The 25,642-nt window shown below is 38.4% G+C and overlaps 2 protein-coding genes across 2 annotated transcripts; one reads left to right on the forward strand and one right to left on the reverse strand.

Annotated features, from left to right (window-relative positions):
• Positions 1-127: 127 nt before the first annotated feature.
• rnd1a (Rho family GTPase 1a) lies at positions 128-12,167 on the reverse strand. The gene is made up of 5 exons (XM_004070808.5): positions 11,906-12,167; positions 11,434-11,521; positions 3,120-3,229; positions 2,906-3,040; positions 128-2,799 (listed from the first exon to the last, which is right to left on the reverse strand). The coding sequence occupies exons 1-5, from the start codon at positions 12,023-12,025 to the stop codon at positions 2,554-2,556; spliced, it is 699 nt and encodes a 232-aa protein (XP_004070856.1). The 5' UTR covers positions 12,026-12,167; the 3' UTR covers positions 128-2,553.
• A 7,671-nt stretch (positions 12,168-19,838) lies between these two features.
• Positions 19,839-25,369, forward strand: prim1 (DNA primase subunit 1). The gene is made up of 13 exons (XM_004070807.5): positions 19,839-20,110; positions 20,508-20,665; positions 20,751-20,857; positions 20,941-21,014; positions 21,096-21,232; positions 21,909-21,967; positions 22,168-22,277; positions 22,359-22,450; positions 22,532-22,664; positions 24,485-24,554; positions 24,627-24,733; positions 24,965-25,063; positions 25,139-25,369. Exons 1-13 carry the CDS (start codon positions 19,996-19,998, stop codon positions 25,156-25,158), a joined length of 1,281 nt encoding a protein of 426 aa, XP_004070855.1. The 5' UTR covers positions 19,839-19,995; the 3' UTR covers positions 25,159-25,369.
• The last annotated feature ends 273 nt before the right edge of the window (positions 25,370-25,642 follow it).

Genomic DNA, 25,642 nt, shown 5'->3' on the forward strand with positions numbered 1-25,642 from the left:
ACTATCAGGATAAACATCTGTAAACACATGCAACGATTCAGTTCGATGTTTTGACAGGTGGTTTGGGTTAAAACAGAGAATAGTGATATCACAAGTGCTTGTTGGTCCAAAATAAGAGGCCCCTGACCAGAGGAAAAAGCTTTTATTTTCATTGTCTTTTATTATAATTCAGTTTGAACAGTTTTGCAACTTCATTTGATTTTAAATTTAGCAAAGCTGCAATCTGTATGCTGTTCTGACATGACAAAAGCATCAGGAGAGGTAAAGAATGACTTTCTTAACACATTTTTATCAAAACCTGCCTTTTGATAATTAAAAAAACAAACACTTGTGAGCTATGAATTCAGTCATTTTTATATAAATAAAAGTTTTCAAGATAGCATGACGATTACAAATACAGAATTCAAAGTCAATAATTTAAGTCATGATAGGTAGCTTCATACAAGCATGTTGTTTGGGTTTTGTAATGAAGCAGCTTTATGAGGAAGGATATGTACAAAACATACAAAACCAAGAAACGATACATCACAACAATGACAAAATCTGACAGAAATATAAAGACGGCAACTTTTTATGCTGCCTAAATTGTAGTGATGGCTACAAAAGAACCTCACCTTCCCCCCTTTTGCCTTTGACAGCCCGTGCACGTCTGCCGTCAGCAAGCATGGGGTCCTTTCAACCCCGTCTGCGTAGAAATTCGCTCGCCTCTCAGCCTCGGCATCAACTTCATTCTGATGCTACAAAAGAAAGGTAAGTCTGTCCCTCCCTCCATCTCAGAGACAACTACAGCCCTGTTGCTAAGCAACGCTTTAAATTCCGCTGCTCTTTTTGCAGGCTGCAAATCGTGGAGTCTTCCGCAAGCCGAGCTGTCAGCGGCGGCTGATGCCAAAAGACTTCAGTGGAGAAAACATCCGCAGCTTCCAGAGAGGCACGGAGAGGGGATGTTTTCACCATGGAGGTCAAAAACGAAACCAAAGAGGACAGGACCAGCCTGTTTAGAGGAGAAATTTGTTGGAAAATTTAGTCTGGGTGGAAATTTGAGAAACCAGCAAGAAAGAAAAGATCAGTGGATCACAGGGAATTCCAACTGTCTTCTTTAAGAACAAAAAGACGGCTTCAAACTTCAGTGTTACATTTTCAACTTAAGCCACTGTTTGAGTCAGCATGGGTTCCATTAGAGGATCACAATTTGAAAACCGAACAGATTTGGCTCAACATTTGATATTTATCTACACATATAAAGAGAAGAAAAGAAAATCTGGTTATTGAGACAGCCAACATTTTAAAATGATCAAAAGTCGGAGCCACATTACACTTAAAAATGTGAAATTGTGTATTTCATGGCAGCTTCTCAATAAGCTAACAAAACCTGGAAGATGTCGACTCAGACTCACTATTCCCTAACTGATAAAAAAAAGGATATAGTGTGGGACAATCTAGTGCCCTGGATATTCAAAGCAGTTTGGACACCATGCTCACTTCTTTTTTGTTTTAAACAGAGAAGATGACGTCACAGAATTCCCAAAGTAAAAACCTAATAAATATGAACATTTTACAAAGATTATTTATGAATGTCTTCTGATGATGAAAACTTGGACAGTTTAGGAATAATAAGTAAAAATAAAGTGTTCACATCCAATGCATTGTGGTCTATAATCGTCAATCTAGTGGGCATCGATACAGGCTGGTTTTGCGAAGAGACTTCTGGGAAATTTCTAGGACTCTGCATTCGGAGACCACTAAAAATGGTGAATGCACAATATAATGCAGTAAGTGGTGAAGTAATTTGTTTTCTTGCTCTTGTCGTCTTTTTGACTGAACCTCCTCCACAAACAATGGACGAACATTTACACTTTCATGTAACTTTCACTAACAGAGTATGACACACACCCTGACAACCAGTCGGATGTCAAGGACGGGAATTCAACCTCCAACTGACGGGATTCTGCTCGAGGGACACAATGTGCTTTCTCTGAGGGCTGCAGATCATTTTGAAGACAGCTTAAAAGATAGAAAGAAAGCTGCAGTAAACGGAAACACTCCTAACGTTTTTTCTGCGGTGAAAAAGGTTTGATCATAGAAGGTTGGTGAGTGTTACACCACCTTGGATCTTCTGTTTGTCCTCCTACCATTTTGGAGTTTTGAGTCTGCAATCCATTCTCATCTGTAAATAGTAACAGGTCGTCTGAGGGATTTTTTTTTCTCAATCTCTGCATTTTACTCTTTCGCATTTTACACTTCATCTTGTCACTCAGCCTGTAGTGTGACCTTTACCAGACGTCATGGCAGAGTGATGGAAGGGAAAGGGCACTACAACGAAGCTACAAACAGGTTTTTATCACTTAAACGCAGTCAAAGGGAGGTGGAAACATGAAACGTCTGGCATTATTTTTGCTGATTTAAAGCAGTTTGGATATGATTGAATGTTAAAGTTGAATCTACACCTTTTATTTGCTGAGGATAAAAAAACAAGTTATTTGAAGTTTGCATCATTGCTTTGTTTCCCGCACCGACCCAGCTGCAGTGCAGTTCACAGGCACGTCACAGTGGGCTTCACATGATGGAGCAGCTTTTGGACTTGTCCTTGCTGAAGCTGGAGGACAGCAGCTCTGTCTTGCTGGGCAGGTGTAGCAGTCTTTTGGAGAGGCGGCGGACCGGGCTGAGTTTTTCCGCCACCTGCAGTTTGTTCGTGCAGGCCAGAGCTGCGCTACGGAAAACGCTGTGGATGCTCTTCTCTGACGTGAAGGCCGAGCACTCCAGGTACGCAGCAGCTCCGAGCTGCTTGGCAAAGCATGAACCCTGTGAAATGAAGGCAAGAGGTCGCGTTTATCTGACAACAAAGCGAGGAGCAGGTGAAAACCCAAGCAAAGAGCTTTTATTGCAAAAAAAAATCTGGTGGGCTAACCTGTTCCTGTGAGATTGGAGCCTGTTTCTGATGGGACAGCTCCATGCGTGTGCAAACATCTGTGCGCAGGTCTGTCTTGCAGCCTATGAGGAGGACTCGAGTGCTGGGGCAAAAATCCTGAATTTCTGCTTTCCACTGCAAACACAGAGGAAAACGTTGACCTCCTGGCTGCAAAATGAGGTTCAAACAAGCAGCAGATTCCAGCACTCCTAACCTTCTTCAGTGCGGCGTCCACGGTGTCCGGCCGGCTGATGTCGAAGCAGAGCAGCACCGCGTCCGAGTCGCTGTAGCAGAGGGGCCTGACGTTGTCGTAGTACGGTGATCCTAGAGGGGCAAAAGAGGAACTAGTAGGAAATAAATCAAAGCAAAATGTGCTGTGATGTGACGTTTTTTCACATTTACGCATTGAAAAAGAGCCCGAACCAAATGAAGAAACGAAACTTTTAAGGCGGATGTTTTTCCATGAGGAAAGTGTTCAGGAAGTGTAGCTACCAACTGGAAAGAACATAAAACTGGAAAAAAAACTGTGATAATCATACCTGTGTCATAGCACAATCACCAGATAAAAACAACTTTTTCAGCTTCAAAAAGTATGAAAACATCTTTAACTGTATTTTTTCTGTAAATAAAACAGCTTTTACCATGCATTAAAACCTAGAATCTAGAAACATTTGCTTGCATTGAATAAAGACTGGAAACATTAAAACCCTTATCTGCCCCCTCTGTATTTTGACACACAGATAAGGTCTTTCACCGCTGTGTTTTTGTCTAAACATGATTTTGAACCAATTTCATCAAGCAGAGGATAAAAGCTCTTGTCGTTTTTTACATTTTCCTTCCTTTTTATTAAGTTCAGGCCTGATGCGACATAATATTTGAGCCTGAAACAGATTAAATTTACATTTCTAAGACTAACAATGAGAATTGTTATGAAATCTGAAAAGTATAAAAGTCAATTTTATAGATAGAGTAGGAAAATAAGTGATATTATTTATTAAAACGACTGAGTTACGGTGTAAAGTTAAAGGTTTTTTAATATTTGAAAGGCTATCAGCAATTGAAAAAATACTTTAAAGATGAATGTTTGAACCAAACATTTTACATGGTGTAGTGATGTTAGGGTCACAATTATTATGCGTAAAAAATAAATAAAAAGAAACTTTAAAAAAGGTAGATATACATTAGAGGATTGTCCAGCAGAATTATTTGACTGATCATTATCCTAAAACTAAGTCCAAACCTCTAAATTAGGTTTCAGTTTTGGAGCGATGCTTAGTAAAACATGCATGTCCAGTCCAGGATGCAAAATCCAATAAAAGCAGAGCAAACATGACCATAATTCACTCCATACAAAAGGTTTGGAAATACTATGTCTTTGAGTCAAACTTTAATATGCATCTAAAATGCAGTGTAACTTTTACAGGTTGACTGAAACTGAGCATTTAATGTTCAATATTTTGCAACTTCTGGCACAACTTGCTGTTTAACCAGTTAGTTCAGGGGTCGGCAACCTTTTTTACTCAAAGAGCCATTTGGGACCGCCCCTAATAAAAAAGAAAGCTCCCGGAGCCACAACCCGTTTTGACATCATTATATATATTATGCATGTATATATTATTCAAAGGTGCTCATTACATCGATCTTAAATGACATGAGTGTAGATCGCGGGCCAGAAAAGATTTAAAAAAAAAGTACTTCGTTAAAATCCACCAGCCAATCAAAATCCTCACTGAGAAGTACGGGACTTGATTGACATGGAGATTGGCCAATCGGAGATCGTCTGAAGCATACACCGCTGCAAATGCACATTATGTTCTTTAAAGGATGATACCGCGGCCGCTTGTGGGAGGAGTTACTGGTTCTGGTCTGATCGCTGCATGGAGCGATGTGTTTATCAATGCATGGAAGACACTGAGAATGTGGAGAGATCAGGTTTATTATTTTGAAGAGTTCTACTTGGTAATCATGTTTCCATGTTTGAGTTCATAAAATCATCCCAGGGAAAGTCTCTGCTTCAACTCCCGCAGGGAAAGCTGCGTCTCAATCTGACGCCCGTGTTTGCATCTCTCTGACAGAGTTTGAAGCCAAAGCCCCTCCTCCGCCTCTCCACCTGCTTTTCCTCTCTACCTGTTCACCTGTTCACATCCTCTGCAGCTGAGATTTGTCTCCCCCCGTGCTCCTCAGTGTGTCTTACACAGAGAGCGCAAAATACGATAGTCGGGTCGCTCCTGCGCAGCACAAGGATGAAAGAGCCGGACGCAGGTTATAGCAGGGATAGAGCGGGTTAAGAAAATGAATGGAAGAAGGCGGCCTGCTGAAGAAATATTCAATATTGTACACATTTTATTTTTAGTCTGAACTATCTTTTATTTAGAAAAAAATCTTTTATTTTATCAGTCCAGTATGAAAAAAAAAACATCAGCAAAAGCTGTGTTGGGCGGTTTTGGCTGGGTCTGGCGGTTTTCAGATGAATTTTCGGCTGGAAACCTGTGACTCTATCTGGCAACACTGGCGCGAACTCTCAGTCTGTCATCAGTCTCTGCCCTGCGGTACGTCAAGTTCCCAGCAGAAGATCGGAGTGTTTATTGAAGCCGCCCCGCGTGCCTCTCCCTGCTATCAGCTCTGCAGGTCTCGCCTGATAAATACGAGCTCATTACGAAGCTGTTTTTTACGTGGCTCGTGCTTCGTGCGGAGCTAGCAGAGCCTTTGAAATGCCATGAAAATTGAAAAAACTAAAATAAAATTTAATTATTATAAAATACTCATTATTTTCCAAAGTCACAGGGAGCCACAACAGATGGATGAAAGAGCCACATGTGGCTCCGGAGCCATGGGTTGCCGACCCCTGAGCTAGTTGCTAACCAGGCGATTAACCTCTAACTTCACTGAAGGAAGTTTAAACCATGAACTGAACACATGTCAGCCGAACAAATGAGGGCGGAAGTCCCTTACAAGACCCTGAATCAATCAGATTTGGATTTACAATTTGATTTCTGAACATTTCTGAACATGTCAAATTTGTGTTCTAAAAGGTTTTGTTTTCCCCAAACTGAAAAAATGTGTACATTTTTATGATAAACAATATGCTTGGACAATAAAAACTAGCATGAAGGCTTTTTTTTTCATGACAAAATACAAAGAAATGAAAAAACTGATTTAACTAAAACTGATTGATGGATATGATGATGTCATACTAAATTATATGTTAAGATCAATTCAATTCAAAGATTCTAACCTGTTTATGATTTCTTTTTTAAACACAATTCTATGCTTCAGGGGAATAAAAAAGTCTTTTTTTTTATAAAATTAGAACAGAAATTTACCTAAATGTCATTATTTCATTGAGTAACAATGGTGTCTTCATGGACATTCTTAACTTTTCCTGAGTCACTGAGCTTTTCTGTTTCCTTTTTCAACCTCAACTTATTGTCCAACCTCAAGCCTAAACCTGAAAAATGTCCCCTTAAAGCTAAAAGTCCTCACAATATCTCATCATTGGTCGTCTGTCATGACGTTGTACTGAACGATTGGGCAGACCCATCAGAAAAACTTATAATTTCCTCCCTTTTCTATAAACAGGACAACTATGTGTCAATGTTTAACTCTCAGGAAGGCTCCTGTGCTATAAACAGATCGGCAGGATGTCCACTCTCTATTGTCCACACTCGACCACCTCGTCACCCTTCACAAAACCCCACTATTTCATTTCCTCCTCCTTTTCCTCAGGAGCCAAATGTGCTCTAGAAAACAACCATGAGGATGCAGGTGGAAGGGTGGTGGAGGCTTCTGGGCTTCCATATGGACCAGATAACAATCAGATTTGCATAATTTTCAGTCTACTGAGACACTGACGCATATTTACTATCCCTCTATTTATTTTATTCTTTACTAAGCTGTTGGTTTAAAAAAAGCACGTATCTGTATCTCTTTGAAGGGGAATCAGAATGGGTCACACATAACCATCCAGTCTGATGTAAGGCTTGAGAAAGAGGAGGCAGACAGCTATAAAGGGTACACAACCTTCAGCTTCCACCCCCCCTCCCACACACACACCATCTCCTCCTCGCCTGAACACACAGACTCCTTTTAGCCTGGCAAACACATCGTAGGAACCGTCTGCAGTGCTCTCAATAGAGGAAAAAGAAGGAAAATGTACAGATCTGCTTCCACCAGCAAAGAAAGGATCAAACCCTTTTTATACGAAAGGCAACACAAACTGGTAAAATGACCTTTTAGTGCACAAATGGTCAGGCAGAAATGACCTTTGTGTAGGAATGGTGAATACATCAGTGTCAGTATCGTATCGGCCGATATTTACATAATTTAAGTTTATTGGCCAGAAAAAAATTTTAATCCTTAAACTTGTGATTGATCTTTCTTGAAGTTAAGCACTACACTTCATAATATTTGTCAATATTTTACCATCCTTTTATAAAGGTGATAATTGTCCAAGATAATTGCTAATGTCTTGCCTTATTGACATAACTTGAAATCCCGTCTAAAGAAGCAGTTTTTAAATGGAGGTCAGCAAATAAGTTAACAAAATGTTTTACCAAGGGCTGATATTCATTATCTACAACATACTTTAAATCCTACAGAAGCAGTAAGAGATTTTATTTTAAATGTTTTTGTAAGTGATTAAAACATGATTTATCATTTGGTTTTTTTGTGTTTGAATGTTCATGTTTAACTGGTATAACATTTCTGTATATATTTTAGATGGTTCTCATGAATGTGACTCTTTCATGGAATAGTGGAAAAACCAACCATTATATTATGGCTGTGGATCGTTACTTAGGTGGCGTCTGATTCTATTCACAAATGAGATTTTTATAGGGTTGTAACAATTAATTTCAATTTTTTGATTCAAATCATAAATAGTGGTCAACAATACGACTTCATAGTGGATATTGGTTCATTTTGACAGAGTCGATTCTATCCGATTCACTGATCTAAAATCGATCCAGGATATCTTTAGCTAAACACTTCAACCAGTGTGACTCAGAGATAGATATCTGGATACTGTGGATGGGCAATATATCAGTACCAGTATAGGCATTGGCCGATATTTGCATTATTTTAAGTTTATCTGTATCGGTCTGATATTAAAAAATCTACTGATATTCTTCTGACTGTTTTCAGAAACATTCTCTTTTTTAAATGTTTTCTTGTTCCTAATAGATTGGGAAACTTCTGTTTACAGTCATAGTCAGTAATTGACTGTTTTCAGGTAAATGTTATTTTTGATAGGGATACATGTTGTTCCTAATAGATCCTTGGCAATGGGGTGGCTTATGGTGAATGCTGTATGTTAAAAAGGTCAAGTACAATGTGATTGCCCAGTAAAGAAAAGTTGTGCATTTCTAATACAGAAACTAAAAGGAAATCTAAACTTTGTGTTACTGTAGACACTTAAATATCGGTATCAGCCACAGTTTGCAGGGGAAAGTATCGGCTGGAAAAAATTAAGTCGGCCCATCCCTACCTTTGTGTTTTTATTTGAAGATGAAGGATAAAAAAAAGACGATTGAGTTATTTACGGTCTTGATTCAGTGTGGCCGGAATTGTATGTACGGGTATGCAACAGTCCGTCCTCTATTTTGCAATGTGATCATGGTTGTTGTTCACCTTCCAGCATGTCCCTTCAGGGACCGCCGCAGCAAATCAGCCCTCACTGTTTTGCACACATGGTTGGGGGTTTTACAACGGATACCTTTCCTGAAAAAACTCTGTACCGGCACAGGGAGATCCAGACTTGTGCCCCATTGTGACTACATGGTTATTATGCAGTAGCACGAAGCGTCTGGCCCAAGGACCCATACAGGGTCCATACAGGTGAGAGGATCTGCATGGAAGAATTGGACCAAAATAACAGCTGCAGTGCAAACCTTAACCTTTGACCTCTGTCATTACATCAGAACTCTACAATGTTCTCCATTCTACAATGTGATTTTCCAGATTCTTGTTTTTACATTGTGCCTCCTGATGAGCATTACAGACCAGACCATAATATGACTCATCCTTTTAAATGGGACAACTTGCAAAATTGTTGACTGACAAATACTTTTTTAAACATCCTAAATGCAATATAACATCTATATTTGGACTTATAATAAATTAAATCATTAAAATTTTATTTTGAGATTCAACAGGTTTTTTAATTCAACTGCATGGAGTTTAGCTTTTTTTTTTAAGGAGTGCTGTGACGGTATCAGATAAGAGAAGCAATGCACATTGTTAAGTTTTTTTTTATGTAATTTCTATTTATTTATTTATTTGTGTGTAGATACTTGTTTTGAGTAAAATGTCATACGATACAGCATTTTTATTTTTTACAAGGAAAATGTAACTAGTATTATTGAAGTTGCTGTGTTGTCATGACTCATTCATTAATAAAAAGTTGTGGGGGAGGAAAAAGAAAAAACATTTTATTTAAATGTTAATGTTATCTACGGAGCCCCTAAAGGGCCATTGGAAAAAAAAATTGAGGCAAAGAAAAAAAAATAACTGGGGTGCAACCGTTAGTGTTTTTTTACTTCAACTTTTTTTTTTAATGGCCCTTTAGGGGCTCCGTAGTACCTTGACAAGAAATTGACAAAATATTTGTATGCATAGAAAAGGAACATTTTCTTGGCTGTAAGGCTCATAATTGAAAATCCCAACACAGACAGAACATCACATTTGGCTGTGCTACAAAAGCAAATATATGTTACACAACTTTTCTTCCAGGAGGAGTGACTGTCCAGAAAGTTTCAAACACACAAACCTACATTTGCTCGGTGCTGCGTTCAGTTACATAAGAGCCTTTTTTTAAGCAACACACACCAAGCTGTAGAGAAGTCTAGCTAATATTTCCTCTCAGTATCTCTGGCTTCTGCCTTCTGCTCCAAGTGTCTAAATCCAACACACACGATTGCCCTCACTCATGCAGACTTCCACCTCCTGCTTGGAAAGAGGCAACCCCCCCCATAAAAAAAACCCTCTCTGCAGGCCAACTGGCACTGCTCGACTTCCTCTGAACAGGGCCTGGAGCCCTGTGTTCAGACAGCAGTTATGAAAGGCGTCCATCATTAATACACAATTCTGCTGTTTAGGTCATCCGTTCACACGGAGATCTAAAAACAGAGCCTTTTTATTCATCAGCACTATATTTACCCCCCTCCCAATAGGCCGCTATGAGTGAAAAACATGTGTATACATTCAGATCTTAGACTATCTGCTCCCCTTCTGCCAAGGAAAAACACCAAGTACAAACAAATATCACATTTTAATGATCATTATGCCGTTTTAAGCCAAAATCAAAACCCCTTTGTTGTTTTCTAGGGCAGTGCGGCAGGAGTTTCACGGAAATTTGCCTGTGAATTGTGTGAGTTTGCACGGAGCAACCCCGCCCCCCACTTCCCATCACCAAGCTCTCTGTTTAAGCCCTGTCCAGCTAGCTTACAGCCCCTCATAACCCCAACCTAACATTACCAGTGCAACAAAAATGGTGAGGAATATTGGAGCTCTCCAGCCGTACAGTTTTGAGCCAGATTGCAGCTCAGACGAGGAAAACGAAGACGTACATGGATCTAGTCGTATACAAGTGGATGCATTGGAATGGAGCGAAGCAGGAAAGGCCCGCCCAGCATAATTTATACGTCACAAATACAATATTTTTCTAACAACATTTTTTTACATCCTGATTCACAACAATTCGAATAAGGAAAAACTCAGAAATGCAATTTTGAGCTTAATTTTCTCTATGTATGTCCTCCATCATCAGAAAAATGCCACAAGAACTTTATGTTTAAAAGACAAAAACCCCATTTTCATCTGATTGGGTCTTTAAGACCTAAAATGTACCTCCGCATAATATATTTAACCTTTTCTATAGAAACCTTTTGAACTGCTCAGCATTTAAATGAATTTTTACAACACTCAGGTTCGGTTTTCTGTCATCCAGGCACCAAGGGTTGCATTCCTGCTCGTTCTCCAACATACCCTGCTCTGCCGTGTCCTAATTGGCCGGACACACCTGATCCAGGTAATCAGCCTTGAGCAGGGCAAGGATATCTGGAAATATATTTTAAGGGCCTGGAGTTGCCCGCCCCTGTCCTAGAGTCAAAGTGTCCACAAAGAAAGGCATTCTTTAAGAGATTAGCATTTGTTGTTGTCATCATAAAAACAGGAGGGCTGTTAAAATTCCACTTCAAGTGGATCTCAGGCTCCTTGCATTTAATCTAATCTGCCACAATCAGCAGAGGGAAGATCCGGCTGATTTCACTCGAGTGAAAAGCTGCTTAACTGCACTCAAACAGGACTGACTGATAGCCACGTCTGGGTAAACAGAGAGAGCAACAGCGACTGAGACGGGGCATCGTTCACGGTCGTAAGCCGACTCCCGTCTGACTGACCTGTCAGGACTGTGAACAGATTCCAGATTACCCATCAATGAAGGGATGAAACTGACTGTTTTTTGTTCTTGCTCAGCCTCAGCTCTGAGGAAACTTCAAGCTGAGGAACCGAGGAACATGCTTTCAACACACCTGATGTATCCCAAAGACTGAGCTCCACACGCTGGTCTTCCAGATCCAGACTGGCCGTGTAGTTCTCAAACACAGTGGGGACGTAAGTCTAGGAGCAGACAGTTTAGGACACATTTGATTGGAAAAATTCCACCAGATGTAAACTTTAACACACAGAAACCAAATCAATGTTCAGACAAATAGAAATGATGCAATAAAAACAAAGATCTGTGAAAAGTTTTTCTTTGATCTCTTTTAAACTAAGAATCCTATTTCTAAGAATTCATCCAAATATTGACAAAGAAGTCATTTATTACTGCATAATTAATTGATTAAATCCACTAAATTGATTAACCATAGTTTAATTCAATAACAAGAAAACTTTATTGTCCATATAGGGGCAATTCAGGCGACTTTAGGACAAATTCTCCTCATCTGTGACATTTTTAATGCTTATTATCTTTGAATGTGAGCTCCAGCTGTGGGTACAAACCTCTGGATAGCTGTCCTTCACGAACACTTGCAGCATCGCTGTTTTACCGCATTGGACGTCCCCGACCAGCACCAGCTTACACCGCGCCACGCAAGGCTGCGGGGTTCTTCTCTCCTTCATGGTGACAGAGGTTCAGGGACACTCTGGAGAGAGGCGGGTGTCACGTTGGCTAAATCCTCGGGTTCTCCGGCTGTCAGGAGGAGGCTCGGCGCTGAGGAGGACAGCTGAACAACAGCATCAGTTGAGTGACTCGAGACGCGCTGCGGAACTTTATACTGGGGCGCCAACCAATGAGAGCACCCGACGGTGATGACATCATAACTATGGCTGAGAAACAGTTAACGTGATGATTACAAAATAAAAGAATGAAAGTGAAGATCAATTAAAAATAGTGAGAATAACTGTTTAAATTTTTGTTACACTTTGTTCTATAGGAAGTCTGTTGTCACAACATGTTTTACTTCTATAACTATATATTTATAAATCAGTGCAAAAGTAAAACATTTTTTCAAAAATAAGGATTTATTTAAAGTAAATTATAAATATTTATATTAAAGACCCGTTTTTTTAGATTAACTTCATCTTTGAAATGCCCATCTATTTATAGACAGTTGTAAATAAATAACAGATACAAATAAAGTAATATTTCATGTTTTCTAATGAAAAAATATTGATATTATGGTTTCTAAAGAAAATATAAAATGTAAAAAAAAAATCAAAACCTGTAAATGAAAATGAATAGTGGACTTTTTAGTCATTTTAAAAATTTTAACTTAAAATCAATTTGGACATGTATCTTATAAAAGTTTAATAGACTGGTTCAGAAACAACAGTAAGGACAAAATAACCAAAAAGCGTGGATTTACTTAGAAAGAATTATACTGTGAATATAGTAAAAATCCTGTTTTTAGATTAAGTCCATTTTAAAAAGGCTTTATTGTGACTCTACTTGCTTACTTTACAGATAGATACAGCATTTTTTTAATGGCTGCACTGTGGCACAGTGGATAGTGCTCTTGCCTCACAGCAAGAAGGCCCCCGGTTCAAGTTCCTGGTTTGGGGACTTAAAGCAGAACGTCAACGGGGGACCTTTCTGAGTGGAGTTTGCATGTTCTCCCCGTGCATGCGTGGGTTTTCTCCAGGGACTCCGGCTTCCTCCGACTGTCCAAAAACATGCTTCAAAGGTCAATTAGCAACTCTAAATTGTCCATAGGTGTTAATGTGAGAGTGAATGGATGTGTGATTGTGGCCCTGTGACATACTGGCCACCAGGGCGTCTCCTGCCTTCGCCCACAAGTGGCCGGGATGGGCTCCAGCAGCCCCGTGACCCCGAAAGGGACAAAATGGAAGAAGATGAATGAATCTTTTAATGAGAGTTATGGTTTATAAAGAAAACATAAAATTAAATATCAAAAGATGTGAACGAAAAACATAGTGGACTTTTTTTTGTCATTTTAAAATTTTCAGCTGATAAAGGATTTGGACACATGCAACTAGCAGCAAAGTTAAAACACTTGTTTAAAAAAATTATACACTCAGACATAAAGTCAGGGTTGTCTTCAGCCTGTTGAATGTAGAGTAAACTGACATTTTTGTGAGGCCTGACAGAATGAACCGTGTTTATTATCAGTCATTTTTTATTATATTTTTACTCATTTGTGTCAAATGAACTAAAAAATAAATAAAGTATTGAGTATCTATATATTGTTTTGCCTGGTGCGAGAGGCAGACACTAAATCCTCTCTGATAACTGAGTGATGAACAGTCATGGAGCAGTCACATGGGAGGTATGGGGATCTTTCACACTGTTTATTTTGGACAGCAGATAACATGATGGGGATTTTTGTGTTGTCTCATTCCCTATTCCAGGAAATATCACATTTCTTGGCAGTATGTTTAACTTCCAGTTTTCTTTTTTAAACTGAAAGTGGATACACTAAGGAAATTGTAAATGTAAAGTTAACTAAAGATGTCAAAATCGTGTTTTTTTCCCCCATCGTTTATTAAGGATTCTTTTTTTTTTTTGCTGACTCCCAAACAGACGAGTAAATGACTTCATCCATGTGGACCACAAAAGACTTGCAGTGTATAAGTAAACAGGAGTTAACGACCATTCAGATTTTAGTTTCATAAAGTTCAGCTCACTGTTGTTTTCCACATCAAAAAAACATAAATGGAGAATTTTAAGAACATTCTACCTTACTCTGAGGTCATGTCTTTGCTAAATTCAAAGTTTTTCCACACATTAGACCCTGCTGTTTACATTAGGAAAGAACAAATGTGACAATTGAACTGGACCTGATGTCCTCTAGTACAGAGACAAAGAATGATCATCTTGTTGCACATTTATTATATGAAATGCATTGTAATTCATGAAGCCTGCAGCACTCTATGCTACATTTAAATGACCGTAGATTCTCAGAACGATCACAATAGCAACATTAAAGGGCTGTCAGATGTTTTTCATAAGAGAAAATATTGTGTTCTGGTAAATAATGTGTCTTGTCGAGATGGCTAAAAGGATGCATGATCGATTTGTGATGTCCAATAAAGTTTGGCCTTATGCTGATGAGGCTAATCTATTAGCTCTATTACAAGTGTGTGTGTGTGGGGGTGTGTGTGTGTGTGTGAAAGGCTCAAAATTTTGAAATGTTTAACTTTGGCATGTGGAAATGTATTACATTTAGATTACACATAATTCATATATTTTTTTCATCTTTTAAGAAAAACGTTCTTGTCAACTAAGACATGATTTCTTTTTTCTTGACCGGTACTGAAAAATGTGCGTAATAGAACTGTTTGGAGTGCTGTTCAATGTCACTCCTCAGAATAGATTTTTATTTATCTTTCTACAGGCCTGTACAAAATGAAAACATGACTTAAATGACAGCTAATAATTTTCAAATGTGGTGGTATTCTTTTAAACTCTGATGACTGACCCTATGACCCTATGACTTATTGTACAGAAAATACAATACTACACACTGTCACCAAAATTCACCTTACAAAATTCAGGACAGAACTTGTGGTTTAGAGAATCACAGTGAATGAAGTGTTACATGTCCCATAACCATTTGACACTGTGAGTTACAATGTAGGATAACATTTTGTACCCAAGATTGTGGATGTATCCTTTTGTAAGATAAAGTGGTCAAAGGACGTCCATGCAACGTGCACATACATTTGACTGCTTTCAGAAGCTTCAAGGAGGAAAGATAGAAAAACACGAGTCTTCCTTTTTAGGGAATCCTAAAAAATGTATTTGCTTGCAGTAATTTGGAAACAATGAAGGCATGTTAAAAGGTTGCATGTTTTTCTGGTGCAGCAAAGTTGCAGTGACTTTTAAATTACTTTAAATATGTTTTCTTTTTAGATTATCATTTAACTAAATGAATGTTAAATGTGATTTTTTTAATTTATTTTACAATACAAATAAGATACTCATGTGTCTGTTGCTTAACTGTGAAGCATGTTTACTCAGTCCTCAGGCTGAGTAATCCTGTACTGGGAAATTTAATGCATGAGTCTAAGCTTTGGTAACTTTGGGTATTTTAGTTTGTAAACATGTAACAAAGTTACCATATTTAAATTCTCAGAAATAAAAGCTAAAGGGGTGAGTTTTGGTGAACCAGTTTCCCTTTTATTTTGCCACAGTCTTGTGCCATTTTCCATTCTAATAAAGACAGTCTTGTTTCAATTTACTGAATGATTCACTGTTTCTGTTTATTGTATTTGATCCACTGCTCTCTAAATGTGACAACACTGACAGAATACCCAGAGCTGTGGCGCCCTCTAAAGGTCTAAAGTGCCAGAATCATTCTGCAAGAAGCAGGCCACAAAGATGCCCATTCAGCCATAAAATCTTCTACCACATATAATTCATTTTGGCCTGTCCAAGAATGTAACACAGTAAATTTTCAGGGGTTCTTTAAAATGTGACATTTGAAAGGACAATAAAAGGAGAGCAAAAATCCATGGTCTTTGAGCACAATCAAACATGTTGTTTTAAAGGAATATATGTTCAGATTACAGGAATCTTTTTTTAAAGTTTCTACAGTTTTACTACTCTTTTGAGTTTTGCAAAAACAACTAAATGGCATGTGCAGAAAACATATGTGTGGTACCTTATCTTTCAAAACAAAACTTCTTTGTCATTCCATAATGGATTACACATAGGGCTGTGACGATAACCGCATCACCGCGGTGATGAGGTCTTCACCGCGGTGATTACCTCATCACCGCACTTTTTTTACGCACTTTTTTTTACGTTTTGCTTATGGTGCGTGATTGGAACTATAATAAACACATTACACGCATTCATCTTTGCTGATAATTTACTTTTTCTGCTAGTCCTGTGTTCAGACTTTCCTTCTTTCTTTCAGACTGTTCTCTCCTTTTCTCCGACCGCGCCTGTCTCTCTCTCTCGTAGGCGCGCTCTCAGTGCGCTGCACGTGTCACGCGGCTCCCTTTACAGTTACACAAACAGGCGCGCGCTTTCAGAAGCACACATCCTTATTCTACAACAGAAGTTTCCGTCTCGCAAGGAAATACGAAAAATTTACTGCTTTCTAATTATTAATTTCCATTACAAGCTGCGTGCGTTCTTTAGTGCGCGACACGGCCGCCCGCCGGAGGATTTTGTGTTGGGGGGGGGGGGGGGGGGGGGTATTACTGTTGTCCTTCACTCCGTAACACCAAACATGAACGCGCGCTGTTAGATTTCCATGAAAATCACAACATATTTTGTTTGGGAACTATTTTTTGCAGCGTAACGTTACATGTCTCTATTAACAAAAGGCGGAGCCTCCTGCCCCGCGTTCTTCATGGGTGTAAGGCTCATGGCTACCGGAAAGGTGACAGTGTGTCTGCAGTCTGCTTATCACTGGGCAATATAATTAATAATATTCTGAGAAGATGTCTGTACCAGAGAGCACAAGTGAAACTTGTGTGCAGCTCCAGAGCGGTCCGCTGCAGAAGAATCAACACACACCCCCCAACACACGTGTGCGCACCTTCCTACTATTCCTACACAAGACGCTCCGCGCTCACACACACAGTCAATCTACAACACCTATAGTTAGTTCACCAGTTAGATATGCAGTTGTTAGTTGTTACTGTTGTTTGTTAATAAAGAATAGTACGTTGTAATTGTATTTATTTCCGATGCGGCCGCCAGAGGATTATTGTGTTGTTTTTTTTTGTTTGTTTGTTTGTTTGTTTTTTTTGGGGGGGGGGGGGGGGGCTGCGGTTAACTGCGACACCGCGCCCCCTGGTGGTTCATCACCGCGGTGATGAAAAATTCGACACCGTCACAGCTCTATTTACACATCCATAAACTGTCCTTGCACCAAAAAAAAGAAAGGAAGAACATTTAAAGACAGCACTGCCACTCACCATGTAAAACTGACAATTTTGATTAAATGATCATGGCTTTTTGATTGAAGAGGCAAAGTTTTTTTAAGACTTGTTTGGGTTTTGCACTAAAATGCAAATCTATCTGTAATAAATACTAAAAATGTTCATAACGTGGATTCATTGTTTAAAAAAATAAAAAATTTTAGGATGGAGAGGGTAAGGGTAGGGGTTAGCCTTTGTCAAATCTGACCTTGACACCTCTCATTCTAGAAATGTCCATGTTCCATTCAACTCTTCAAACTCTCACTGCTGCACGTTTATTTGAGTGCGTCAGCAGCCACTTCCTCTCTCGTGCAAATACTGGAAGACCAAATTCATGTCCATTATGTGTCTATTGATTTTGTCTCCTAGGTTCTCTGTATTAAATGACCAAAGCATAAAATGTTTCCATATTGACATCTAAAAGAAATCCCTGGCCTACGTTATTCCAAGCACTGCAGATTTCTTTAATCCAGTGTGATCAGAACAGTGCATTATTTTAGAGCAGCCCGATATTTCCAACCTTTCTGCCTACACGGAAATTGAATCGGTGAATTCAAAAGGAGCCCAGGTCCACAATTTTTCAAAATAGAGATCTTTTATGTTCTATGGTCTTCAAGGGAAAAGCTATCTGATTATGTGCAAAAACGTCCCAATTCCGTTGTAATCGATTGACTATGCTTGGCATTTAAAATGCATTGAGTGCAAGAGGGGCCCAATTCCTGGACTTGGGCCTCTCTTCCATGGGTTTAGCTTTATCCCATAGATGGCAGCACTAGTTATCCAATATGGCAGCGCCCGTGCAGCAGGAGTTTGATTCATGTGATGAGGAGATTAGGCCCAAAAAGAAAACTTAATTAACAAGAATGGGCCAGAAACAAACAAAAACGATTACATGCTGAAGGCAAGGAATATGTCAATACCAAAAAAGAAGTGAAAGCAGCAAAGGAAATTGGGCAACTTGGTGTAAAGGCAGCAAAGGTAAAGGATGTTCAAGGGTTGGCAAAATATCTTTTACCAGAGGCTCAGCAGTTCCTCAATGACTTAAGAGTTTGAGATACTAGGGGCAATGACGAGTCTCAATATGAAGATCAGATGTATCTTTTTGATAACCTGTTCCATTTTAGGAGGAAAACAAATCTGACTAGCACTTATCATGTAGCAGAAAAAGGGTTTGGATAGAAACTGATCCTAAGAAGTGTTAAGAATGTGACAGTTTGAAAAATAAAGATTCATGATGATAAATATGTGGTTTGTCCATTCTTTCCAGATGTTACTTCTGTTTAATTCAAGAAGGGCCCACGTCCAGAGACTTTAGTTTACTAGTCCTCTGAAATTACAAAAGTGAGGTGCTTCATATTATAGCATTTGTAAACTGTGATCTGGTGCTAAATCTGGGTAAAGTATTAATCATTTAGTGTTGCCTCCCTTTAAGCTATGCAATTAAAATAATTTCCTGGAAAAACAAACTTCTTGGACTTGGGCCCGTATTGAATTTACAGATTCAATTTTTTTAAAGGCAAAATAAGTTGTGAATATTCATTCAGTGGTAAAATACTTATTAAAACATTTTTTAGGAGTCTCTCAATGGGCACAAATTCAAGGATCTCTTTCGAAAAGAAAGAGTTACAATTTCGTCCAAAATTAACTGCTTATTGGATGTTTGACACTTAAAAGATGTATATTTTATGACCCACCAGAGAATGTTTTCTGAACACGAAACACAGCAAGACGTCATTTTTGTAGGATATGTCAGTATTTTATTCATTCAAATTTTTCACAGTAAAGCAGAAAATTGCCTACAATTTCGTAAAAGTTTTACCTTGTTATTTTTTTAATCTACTCACCAGTTTAAATGTCTATATGGCTCAACAATTAGGGGGAAAAGAAAGATTTTTTTTCCAGTCAGTTAGAAAATATAACTTCAAAACTTGAGCACTTGTTAGTTTGTCATTATTTATTTATTGTTGATTGTCTATTGTTCATGACAGTTTGACAAGGAAACCAAGTACAATAGCATAAAACCATATTTAGGTTTTGGATAATAATAATAATATTGATTTATTGTATATCTTACTTCTATTTCTGCCTTTTTAATAAGGATTTTTTTGACTTTTTATTTTTAGTTGGCCTCTTTTATTCTATTGTATTTGTGTGGTTTTATATGAATGATTGAACTATTGGTTTGTAATAAATTTTATCTATCTATTTCTTTTTTCCTTTCCTGTGTCCAGAGCATTGACTGCACGTAGAAATAACTACACACACACAGTCAATGGTGTAGAGCTGTAACGGGGACATACTTAAGCAAAAACAACTATAGACAGTTAAAAATAAACAAATAAAAGATAAACATATTTAAAACTATATATTTTTGCAAGAGTGCTATCCTTAAACAAAAACAGCACAAATTGTTTCAGTTTTACACGCCTCGGATGTATCTCTCCAACTAAACTACATTTCCCATAACCCTTCTCTAATTCGTCACTTCAGAAAAGAGGATGCACGGACATTTCCTGGTTGTGGTGACGTCGTGAACGGAAGTCCCCTGTGATTGGTTGTTTCTGTTCTAAGTTTTCCCGCGCGCTCTGCAGCAAGCAAACGCCACAGTGAGCGTTTTAGCAAGAAGAACAGACAAGCTAGCGTCTCGCTGGTATTTTTGAACCATTTACAATTGTTGTCAAAGCTGTAGCTTTATGAGAATGTCGTATTCAGACTACGACCCAGCTTGTCTCCCAGACTTATTACCGCTCTACTACCGGCGACTGTTCCCCTTCTCACAATATTATCGCTGGCTGAACTACGGCGGAGGTGAGTGTTATAAACAAACACACGCTGTGGAATGTAGAAGAAGTTAATGTTGGGATGCTAAACCGCTAAAGACTGTCAAATATTGAGTGCTTAAAGTTATCGATTGTGTTTATTCAGCCGCTGACAGGATATCTGAGAGCTGATTGTGTAACAACAACAAACCCAAACATTGACATCGATTAGGATTTTATGAAATATATATATAATCCTCCCACTTGTTTTTTTAAAACACATCTATTTAGTAGAACCTTATATTATTGTAAGTTGAATTCTAATTCATGGTTTAATTTAGCTGAATATTTGGTCAAAATAACAAGCGAATGTTTGAGCTAAAGCTTGTGTTTGGTTTCATAAAATGAACAGATCTTTCTTTCTTCCTGCTTTTCTTTCTCCTCAGTGCAAAAAAACTACTTTCAGAACCGGGAGTTCTCCTTCACTCTCAAGGATGACATCTATGTTCGCTACCAGTCATTCAGCACGCAGAACGAGCTGGAGAAGGAAATGCAGAAGATGAACCCTTACAAGATCGACATTGGAGCAGTTTACAGTCACAGGGTTGGTAACCGTGGTTCTGATGTTGCTTCTCTGAGCATCAATGCAGACATGCAGAAAGAGCTGATGGCTTCCTTTACACCTGCAGCCTAACCAACACAACACCGTAAAGTCTGGCAGCTTCCAGGCTCTGGAGAAGGAGCTTGTGTTTGACATTGACATGACCGACTACGATGATGTCCGCACCTGCTGCAGGTAGAACTATTGATATGCCATTACTTTGTAATGTCTTTGCTTTCTCCATAAATGTACTAAATATGTCAAAACTTCACTTGTAGTGCTGCAGATATTTGTTCCAAGTGCTGGACGCTGATGACCATCGCCATTCACATTCTGGACAGGGCTCTCCGAGGTTTGTCTTCAGTGTCTCTTCACCTCTTTTTCACTGCTCCACACCTATTTGAAGCCGCAGTCTGCTTTCTGGCATTTCCAGACGACTTTGGTTTCCAGCACTTGCTGTGGGTTTACTCCGGCAGAAGAGGAGTGCATTGCTGGGTGTGTGATGAAGCTGCCCGGAAGCTCTCTGCCGCAGGACGTTCCGCTGTGGCAGAATACCTCAGTCTGGTCAAGGTAATGTGGTGCAAATGGGTTTAATTTAACAGTTTATAAAAACAAAAGCGAAAGAGGTTTGCTTGTTTAAAAAATAGAGACAAGTGTGGAAGATTTCTTCGTAGTAACATTCAGTTCCCAACTGACAATTCATTTTGCCATTTTAAAATGTAAATTCAATGTAAAATAAGAATTCAATGTTACATTTTTAAAAATGTAATTTGAAATAAAAACCACTAGTCATAGGTTTTTGTTACCATAATTAAAATTACAAGTAAAAATGGATTTTGCAATTTATAATTCAATGTGGAATTTGGATATGCATATTGAAAATACATTTTCCAGTTTATAAATCACTATTAAAAATATATATATTTCAGTTACTTGTTTGTTTTACATTCATCCTAATTTAACATAAACTCTATTGCTTTTCTATTTGCCGTGATATTTCTCTGTCAAAATTCTAAAGAAACTGCAAAACATTTGTCAGTTTGGTATATTCATCTGCCACATGCGTTTCTAAATTGCATGATCAAATTGCAAATTTAATTGTTGATTGAGAATTGAATATTATTTTGAATTATGGGTGGAAAAAAAACTTCCATAAATAAGGGAACATTGTTGATACATTTTCATGCAGTTCCTGTAAATCTCTCTTTTTCAGTTTCTGTTTATTGAACTCATGTTTGCTTCGTAGGGCGGTGAGGAGACGGTGAAGAAAGTGGTCCTGACAGATCCAATTCATCCCTTTATCAGGTAATAACCCACATTTTAATGTTTCAAACGCATTCTATTTTTATCTGCAGTCCCACATCAGTGAATGGTGTGAATCTTTTATTTTTGGAGACTTTTAACCATTTTTAAAGCATCAAACTGTTCTGTTTTACTAGAATTGAACATTTTCTTCTGTTTAGGTTTCAGTTTGTTCAGATTTCCCACATTTGTAATCTTAACAGTGCATCTTTGGAAGTGGTGGAGAAATACTTTCTGGAATACGCGGTGCAGGACCAAGACATACTGGGTCGCAAGGAGTGTGTGGACAAAGTGCTGGCCCTTGTGCCTGAAGATATCCTTTTTTTTAAGTCACAAGTTTTGTGTTAATATGAGCCAATAAGATAAAACAATTACAACCTTAATACACAAAAACATGTCAGAAATGAATTGCAGACCAAAATGAAAGGTGTGAAGCAACCAGAAAAACTCTGGAAAATGATAAAAAATGAAGCTAAGAATAAGCAGGTTTGTACTTTTCTATAGGTTTATTTTATAACATCTTTTTTTCTTGTGCAGAAGGACGTCTGTTTTTTTTTCTTTTCTTAGGGTACTGTGAAAAAAGGCCAACACTTTGAAAAAGAAATCATGCTGCAGTACTGTTACCCTCGGCTCGACGTGAACGTCAGCAAAGGGGTGAACCATCTGCTCAAGAGTCCGTTCAGTGTCCATCCCAAAACAGGTGATTATGCCTTAAAAGGAGCAGAAAGTTTGCAGTCATTAAGACAAATTCATATAAATATGAAGCCAGATTTGACAAAAATGCAAATGTCATACAAGAATGTAAAAAACAACAACTGTCAAACTTTCAAATTAAGGATTAAAAGCAAACCTTTAAAGATGCGATATTTTGTTATTACTTAAAATAATTAGCTCTCTTTGGAATGGTGACTGTTGTTGAAATAAATAACTGAAGCTATTGCACGCTTTCTGTTGTAAACTATTTGAAATAAAATAGAAGACAAGATGAACTACTGGGCTTTGGAAGATGAATATTGTCCTGCCCCTTTATTGTTATATTGGATTACACTATTCAAGAGTTCACCAAATTCTTTCAGTTATATTTGCAGTTTAGCATTGCGCTCAATGAAAACAAAAGACAGAGCAGTCTGTGGGTTGTTTTTTTTTCATATTCCAGTAAAACTTGAATACTTCCTGAGCTCTTAAATGACTCACAATAAGCTTTTGGTTGTTTCATCTGGACACAGACACTTCTGTCATTGTTTTTGTTTTGTTAAAGACCCACTCAGATAATCTTTTGTCCATTGGAAAGTGCTCCCAGTGGTTTTTTATTATCGGTATTCCGTTTTTAGCCACACACAAACAAAACTGTTGTTTTCTACGACAGTTTCTGCAGAGCGGCAGGGCAGTATTTCATTAAAAATTCACCTCCACCCAACATTACCAGTACAGAAAAAGGTGAGCAATATCGGAGCAATGCAGTCGCACAGTTCTGAGCCAGATGCCAGCTCGGAGGAGGAAAACCAAGAGGTCCAAAATGTCTGCAAGTGGATGCATCAGAATGGAACGAAGCAGGGAGCTTGTCACCTCTGTCACAAATACGGTCTTTTTTAAACATTTGTCGTCTGCTCCTGATTCACAGCAATTTGATTAAAGAACTAATAGAAGTTTCAAGAAGATTTTAATTTTATTTTATGCAGCATGAAAAAAAAAAGATTTGGGAAGAAAATTTAATTGAGCAAATAAAACAATTCAATTCAATTTTATTTGTATAGCCCAAAATCACAACAACAGTCGTCTCGATGGGCTTCGAAGTGAAACATGAACTCAAAAGGATCATGAATACAAAGAGTTCAATAGGAAAATGCTAAAATGAACTAACAAACTAAGCTAAGCTAGACTGGCATCCCTGCCCTTAGACCCCCCTTCGCAGTAAGAAAAAACTCGAAAAAACGAAGAAACCTCAGGGGTGCCCACATGAAGGAGGGATCCTCCACCAGGACGGACAGGCGATTTACCAGAACTCATAGAGAAGAACTAACTTATCTAACTTTACAACTACATATATAAAGTCCAGCAGACGAGCTTCATCCAGCCGTGGTTGGGGGGACAGCCAGGGGCGCGAGTCGAGCCTGAGACAAGAACCACAGCCAGGTGTAGGAACAGGAGCAGAGACGAGGTACTCGGTCAGGAATAGGAGCACGGATGAGCCAACTGGAATCTGGAAGCACTCCCAATCCCCAGGAGGGGAGAGGGAAAGAGGGACAATACATGAATCGCACTGCACCAAACAGAGGCATGGAGAACTAAATGATGAATGATGATCAATAATGGAGGAGAGGAAGGGTAGAAGTAGATGGGAAAAGATTACAGAACCCCAGAGCACCATAGCTACCCCAGCTTCAACTTCTCGCAGCCTACTAAAAACAAATAGTTATTAATTTATATTTCAAACCCATTAACATTAAGTTAAATAATCTCTGAATACTAACTACCGGTAGTCTGATAATACACTGATAAAACACTTCTTATTTTTTTCAGGTCGGATCTCAGTTCCCATAGATCTCAAAGAAGTAGACAGCTTTGATCCATTTGTTGTGCCTACAATCAGGTAAGGGAAGAATTCGGCATCCCTCAGTGTGTTTGATGCAGGAAGACTAACGAGGCCTCTGCTGTATTAAAGTCGCATCTGTGAGGAGCTGGATCGTCCCAGAACAGAAGAGGAAAAGTCGGAGGAATCCCAAGACAAAGAAAATGAGAAAGATGCAGTTGAGACTCGGAAGATGAGAGGTGCTCAAAGACAAGAATACTGAAATATGCCCTGCCATTAAAATATGTACGCTGTTATGTGTAAAAAATGTAAGGTAACGACTGATGGGCTTTACGTAACGGGGCTACTGTAACAAGTAAAGTAACAGAACGTACCACTTTCCTATTGAGAGTATTTATCATTCATTTTTGAGAGTTTGTATTTTTTAAAACTCACACAGAAACCAAAAAAAGTCATTTTTTTCTCCTCAGATTACAAAAGAACCAGCCTGGCAAAGTATGTGAAATACTTTGATTCTTTCCTGGATGGAATGACTCGTTCCTGGAAGGGAGAACTTCTCAGAAAGAGTGGTAAATTCTCATTTTTCAAACTAAAACATGTTTTCTTCTTCTTTTTTTCATTTTGCTGAATTTTCTTTCTTCCAGATGATCAAATGGAATTCTGACAGGCATCAAACTCGTGCTTTAAAAATAACAGATTTTACTGTCTGTTAGTACATGTGGTGATGGATGTGTAGTGCTTTATGCATTTGTGCATTTGACTCTTGTGACTTTGATATCTTTTTGTATCAAATCTTTGTAATTTTCTACATTTTTCCAACATTTTGCTGGTGTATAAATATTTGTGAGGCATTCAATAAAATGTATTAAATTTAAGCTCTTGTTCAACCTTTTGTGATTGATTTATTTAAAAACAGGGATTTGATTAGAGTGCAAAGTATTAATCACTTCCAAAAATATTTTTGATATGTTTGTGAGGATGTCTCTTTATCAGGTGTCTCCTAAACTAAAGTGAACAAAAATTTTAAGGGCGTATAATCTTTACCAACCAATTTAAATAACTGATAAAAGCGTGTGTCAAATGACCACAACTAAGACTAAATTATTGAAGACACCCATACTAACTTATTTGCACAGTTGGTATAATTT

Source organism: Oryzias latipes, chromosome 7 (assembly GCF_053564925.1).
Source record: "Oryzias latipes strain Hd-rR chromosome 7, Olatipes_Hd-rR_3.1".
NCBI classification, from domain to species: Eukaryota; Metazoa; Chordata; class Actinopteri; order Beloniformes; family Adrianichthyidae; genus Oryzias; species Oryzias latipes.

Coding starts and splice junctions, on each gene's coding strand:
- prim1 (XM_004070807.5), top strand. CDS start 19,996: ATGAGAATGTCGTATTCAGACTACGACCCAGCTTGTCTCCCAGACTTA. Junction 20,666..20,750: donor GAGCAGTTTACAGTCACAGG/GTTGGTAACCGT, acceptor TTACACCTGCAG/CCTAACCAACACAACACCGT. Junction 22,451..22,531: donor ATGAAGCTAAGAATAAGCAG/GTTTGTACTTTT, acceptor TTCTTTTCTTAG/GGTACTGTGAAAAAAGGCCA.
- rnd1a (XM_004070808.5), bottom strand. CDS start 12,025: ATGAAGGAGAGAAGAACCCCGCAGCCTTGCGTGGCGCGGTGTAAGCTG. Junction 11,522..11,905: donor TGAAGGACAGCTATCCAGAG/GTTTGTACCCAC, acceptor GTCTGCTCCTAG/ACTTACGTCCCCACTGTGTT. Junction 3,041..3,119: donor TGGACGCCGCACTGAAGAAG/GTTAGGAGTGCT, acceptor CTGTGTTTGCAG/TGGAAAGCAGAAATTCAGGA.